This window comes from Echinops telfairi, unplaced genomic scaffold (assembly GCF_000313985.2).
Source record: "Echinops telfairi isolate 266 unplaced genomic scaffold, ASM31398v2 ScPeMD7_25;HRSCAF=90, whole genome shotgun sequence".
Classification (NCBI taxonomy): domain Eukaryota; kingdom Metazoa; phylum Chordata; class Mammalia; order Afrosoricida; family Tenrecidae; genus Echinops; species Echinops telfairi.
Genome location: NW_022103922.1, coordinates 3,593,561 through 3,599,240, shown reverse-complemented (window position 1 = coordinate 3,599,240; position 5,680 = coordinate 3,593,561). Strand labels below are relative to the sequence as shown.

The following is a 5,680-nucleotide window of genomic DNA, read 5'->3' as shown; positions in this document are numbered from 1 at the left end:
GGGCATCAACATGCCCAGCGTCTCTGGGCTGTGTGAGGGGGCATCACCATCAACACAGACCCTCAATGACATCACTGCCACCAGCAAAGGCGTCTGGGGATCGGGCTCCCTGCTTCCCTCGGAAGCTCCTGCACACACAGCGGGCAGGTGTGCCTCGTCCTCACCTGGATAATGTTCTCCTGCATGTCCAGGATGATCAGACTCGCTTCTGTAGCCAGGTTGCCGCTCACCAAGGCCTCTTGGTCCAACTCTGCCTTCGTCCTACGACACGACTGGAGGTCAAAGTGGGCCACGTGGCCACCGTGGACCTGCCCTGACTGTGCCCACTGAGGCACAAGCCTGGACCGTGAACCAGCGAGGCAGCCGGCCACAGGTAACGCATGTGACTTCGAGATTGGTGTGTCCGGCTGGAACGGGGCTCCAGGAAAAGTCTCTGGGCCACCGCCTCCCTGCCGTGACTCACAAAGAAGGTGATGATGGAACTAGCAGGGGAGTTGATTGGGGTGGCTCTGGGGTGGCTCAGCCCGTGGCCTCCCCACTGTCTGGGGCCCTGCCATCCTGCAGGACACCACCGGTCACTACCCATGGCCTGCTGCGTTGTCAACGTGGACCCGTGGCTCCCGGCAAGACAGACGGGAAAACCTTCATGGTTTCTGTGTGTCAGCCTCGTGGCTGCAGATCACCAGGCCTTTCTTCCGCGGCACCTCTGGGTGGACCTGAACCCAGAGCCTGTCAGTGAGCAGCTGAGCAAGGCCTTGACCTTCATGCCACCTGAGCCCTTGAGGACACCCTGGCCGCTCAGTGTCACAGTTACCAGGCAACGGGCAGGTGTGAGGAATGGATGTCCCTGGGATCTGCCATAGGGATGCAGGTCACGCCTCTGCCCCAAAGTTGGGGACCAGACTCCTCTCGTCACATAGCCATCTGGATGCTCGGGAGGCACTACCGTGTGGGAGATGCTTTCATGTTTGGGGGCACCCTGCTGCCCGAGGGGGTCCCACGATCCCCTCTTCATCCTTCCGGCGTGACGTGAGTGGTGTGAAGTGAGCGGTGACTGCCTATGAATTCCTGGGTTGGAGACCCAGACGTGAGGCTGGCTGTGCTTTCTGGCTGCGTTTGGTCAGTGTGCTGGCCACATGGGTTCTTCCTGCTTTTTTTGGCTCTTGGGGCCCCAAAGGAACAGGCCGGGCACAGATATGTGTCCCCCCACCCTTGGAGAGAGGCTGCCTCCTGTGCAGGCCAGTAGCCTGGGACTCACAGCTGGGCTGGGCCAAGGGCAGACGTACTTATCTGGTTTCTCGTTTGCCTGCCGCCAGTGGGTCTGCTCCTTCCTCCAGCGCAGGTTCTCACTGAGGCCTGGGAACCGGTCGTTCCCTGGGAGGGGGCGGGAGGGGTAGAGGAGGGAGGGGCAGCAGGAGAGGGAACTGATGAGCTAGGCGCCTGTCCAGACCACCAGAGGGGCCACCACCCTGATGGAGGCGGGGGACAGGCAGTGCTGGATGCGGGGGTGGGTGGTGGTGGGGGACCCTCACGGAGGATATGATCCCCTGCCTGGCCTTCCCCAGCGGGCAGCCCACTTGCCAGGAACTGAGGGAGCTGCTGGGCAAGCTCCTCGCTTCTCTGTTGGCAACAGTGGGGGTCAAGTGGGGTACCCTTTCTCAAATCACTCCTGGTGGGGCGGGGCACCCTAAGGTGATGTGAGGGGCTGGCTTCTGTTCTAATGATGCTCTCCAAATGACCTGGCCATGGCTGGAAACCACTAGAGTCCACCTCCCGTGTCCTGTGCCATCCTGGGATGCCCACCGTGGCCCCAGGAGTCAGAGTGGAGCTGGGTTCTCGGGAGCTGGGCTTTGGGGACAGACAGGTTTTTCTTCCGAGGGGCTTCTGGGCTGCCTTGAGCCTGCAGCCTTTAGATGGTCAGCTGAGGCTGTCACCATGTGTGCCCCCCAGGGACTAGCTAGTTCAGCTGAGCGAGGCTGCAGCCCGATGGCCACATGCCACCTGGCCACACGCCGCCCGCTCTCCATCAGCTATGAGACATCACCTGGGCCTTCCCAGGCCAGCAGCCTGCTTGCGGGGGATTCACTGATATCTCCAAACGTCTCAAGAACTGACTCTGTTGACTCATGCTGGGGGCTGGGGGCCATCTACCAAGGGTTGGCCCTACCTGCACCCACAATGGTTGGTGCCCTCCCCACCACACACCAGAGCCCTGTCTCCCAACTGGACCCCCCCCTCCACTTGGAGCCCCATTCTTCCCCATACACCTGGAGTCCTGTCCCCCAGACCTGGATTCCCTACCCTTTTCCTGGAATCCCCCAGACACAGCTGGAACAAGCCCCCTCCCCGCAAGCTACCCTCACCCCTCACACATACACACCTGGAGTCCGGCACCGCCGCATCATCTCCCCTCGAGCCCCTTCCCCCCGCAGCAGCGCCTCCTCTAGCCGAGCCTTGGCATCCCTGGACTTCTGCAGGACCTGGGTGCTGACCTTGTCTGAGCTCTGCTTCCCCTGGACAGGACAGAGAGGGGCAGCTTACTGGGGGTGAGTAATCGGGGCTCCATGCCCTCCAGAGACCTGCTTTGGGGGAGTCCTCGGGGCCAAGTCCGCTCTGGTGATGTGGCTCTGTGTTGTCCAAAGGAAGGACCTTGTTAAAGCAACCCTCAGACGCTGGAGCACTCGGAGGGCCAACCCCAGAAGTGGCCCGGGCGGCTGAGCACCCTGGCCCGTGCAGCGGGCACATCCAGGCTGCAAATGGGCCACGGCTTTGGGCATGGAACGAAGAACAGGAGCAATGCTCGTGGCCCAGACAGAGGGCAGTCACAGGACGCGTCTGATGGCCCCCCGCCCCCGCCTACCTTGTACTCAAAGCAGGAGACGCAGAGGAAGAGCAGGTCCAGGATCCTGGTGAGCTGCAGCGAGGGCAGGTCGGCCACCCACCTGCGCACCAGGCTCTGCTCGGCCGTCTTCAGGATCCACAGGAAGCAGAGCATGAGGCTGCGGGTGGTGTCGGCACTCAGCACGCTGCACTGCTTGTAGGGCTGGCAAGGGGCACCGTGAGGAGACGTGACCAGGGGCATCAGAGCGGGCAGGGGGAGAGGGGGAAGCGGCTCTGGGGAAGGGGACCCGCCCAGAAACCCCTCGTCCCCACCCCTGCCTCAGGAAGCCCCCCCCCTCTGTTGTTCTTTGCTTGGAGCTGGACAATGGTATCACCATCTCCAGGGTGGGGGCCTGATCCAAACAGCCCTGAGCAGGACAGAGAAACCCCCATAAGACGTGTGTGATAGTAACAGGGAAACTGTAACCCCAAACAGCCCAGCGTGACGCAGAAGCATCGGATCGGTCTGGTTGTGTCTTCTGGACAGGCTAGAAGCGCCCCAGGGGGCCGATCAGTTTCTCTTGCCTAGGGAAGCTCTACCAACTACACCAGGGCACTGGACTGCGTGGCGCACTGCCCGTCACCGACAACACTGAGGGGCGGGGGTTCCGGAGCCCACCCTGTGCTCTGTAGAACTTGCACAGACGGACACCAAGGGGCCGCTGCTGGAGTCAAGGCAGGAAGCAGCGCCCGGTCGCTCTTGGGCTGCCGTCCACGGTTGCAGCCGCTGTGTCCACCCATCTCGTGGAGGGGCCGCCTTTCTTTCGTTCTTTCTGGGCGACCCTGGGCCTTTTGACCACGCAGGTGTCCTTCTCCAGAGCCGGCCTCTCCTGATGACACATTCTAAGGGTGTGAGGCCAAGGCCACCCTTGCCTCTACGGAGCGTTCTGGCCGTCCCTCTTTGGAGACAGACTCATGCCTGTATGGTTGGGGTTCGGGGTTCCATTGATTCGGCCCCAACTCAGAGCGACCCGATGTACAGAGAACAAAACATCGCCTGGCCCGGCTGCCCTCCTCGCGACTGTTCTGATGTTTGGCCCCTTGTCGCAGCCCCTGTGTCCGTCCGTCTGGCTGCCCCGCCGCTTTACCCAGCACGGTGTCCTTCTCCAGGAACTGGTCTTCCCTGACGACGTGTCCCAGGTACATGAGACAGTCTCACCACCCGTGCCTCTAAGGAGCGTCCTGGCTGTCCTGCCCCTAAGACAGACTGGTTGGTTCTTTGGGGGCATTTGATTATTCTTCACCAGCACCATGATTCAACCCGGTTCTTCTTTGGCCTTCCTTATTTGGGGGGAGAGCGGGACAGAATTCAGCACATGGCAGGCAGTAGGGTCTGCTGGCTTCCGCCTGGTCTTGCCCAGGCACCCCATGTCAATGATGGCAAATGCTGCCGGCGTTTCTCTTCCAGGCTGGACCGCAGAGGGATGGGTGTAAAGGCCAGGGCTGGGCTGGCTGACACCATGCATGCTCCCACCTGGCTCCCGGTAGCCTCTCAGTCTGACCAAGCATGAAGGTCATGATCTGCTGGGCCCATTAATCAGGTCCAGAACTCGGGGAGCCTGGTTGCTCTCAGCCGCTGGCTGGGCCCGTCTTGAGGCCAGTCACTCCTGGGATCCACACCTACAGTCACGCGGCCACTAACACTGCTCGGAATGTGCTGGCCACTGACTGTGAGCATGTGAGGCCGGCCCTGCTGGCCTGGGATGGGGGTCACTGCCGTAGCTGCTCCAACCAGAGCTTCTCCGCGTCTGTGAACAGGCTGTAACCTGGCTGGGAGTCCTCTCTGGCAGGTGGACTCTGGGCCCGTGGCTTCTCCCAGCGAGGCAGTTAACGGAGAACACAGATCCAGTTTTGATGGTGTGTGTGTAGGTGGGAGGGTGGGGGTGATTCTTCTTATCCAACAGCCAAACAGCTACTTTTAAAGAAATCCCAAGACCCAAGAGGCCTTTTCTTTCACCCAAAGCAGCCAAACATCCCCCTGACCCCCCTCTCCTGTGGGAAGCCAGCCTTAGTAAATTCCGATCTCCAAAGGCAGGGCTGGGTGGAGGGCAGAGGAGTGGGCATCAGCCAAGGGGCGGGACAGGCTGCAACCAAGCACGTGAAGATTAGCCAAGGGCCAAGCTTCTGTGTTCCTCCAACCTCTTCACTATACAAAGCTGTCCTGGGGGCACTGGGGGCTAGGCATTAGACTACTAACCCCAAGGATAGCGGTTCAAGGCTCCCCTGAAGATTTCCCGTCCTGGGGACCTTTCTCAGGGTTGCAGGGAGGCAGGATGGACTGGCCCGATGGCAGTGTCTCTGGCTTTTGGCCAGATCAATTTCACACTCACTCACAGCAACCCCAGAAGACAGGGTCGAATGCCCTGTGGGTTCCCAAAGCTGTAACACTTCAGGAATCTAGAAAGCCTTGTGTTTCTTCCAGAGAGTGGCTGGGGGGTTTGAACTGCTGACTTTGCAGATCGCATTCCAATGCATAACCACTGTGCCACCAGGACTCAAACTGGGGAAACTCCTTCTCCTTCCTTCCTCTCTGCTCCCTAGCCCTCCTGGGGCATGCCAGGGTCAAGGCCCTGCTGAGAGCTGCAGGGAAGAGAAGGCGCGGGTTCAACACTGGACTGCTAACCAGAAGGCCAGTGGTTCAAAATGGTCAGCCGCCCCGAGGGAGAAAGAGGAGGCTGTCTGCAACTCTTAAGATACACAGACTCAGAGAGACACTTAAGAAGCAGCCAAGCAGACATCAGAGAACTGAAAATCATATCAGTGGGTGCCCGCTTTACTGACACAATCACTGAAGACAAAC

At 60.4% G+C, this 5,680-nt stretch overlaps 1 protein-coding gene across 1 annotated transcript in view; it reads right to left on the bottom strand.

Annotated features, from left to right (window-relative positions):
* The window catches only part of DOCK8 (dedicator of cytokinesis 8), a 115,069-nt gene that overhangs the window by 25,833 nt on the left and 83,556 nt on the right, over positions 1-5,680 (bottom strand). Inside the window, exons 29-32 of the mRNA XM_045289365.1 lie at positions 2,861-3,043; positions 2,381-2,513; positions 1,287-1,374; positions 165-261 (exon numbers count right to left, since the gene is read on the bottom strand). Of these exons, the coding sequence (XP_045145300.1) occupies positions 165-261; positions 1,287-1,374; positions 2,381-2,513; positions 2,861-3,043 (501 nt within the window). The remainder of the gene's footprint in view (positions 1-164; positions 262-1,286; positions 1,375-2,380; positions 2,514-2,860; positions 3,044-5,680) is intronic.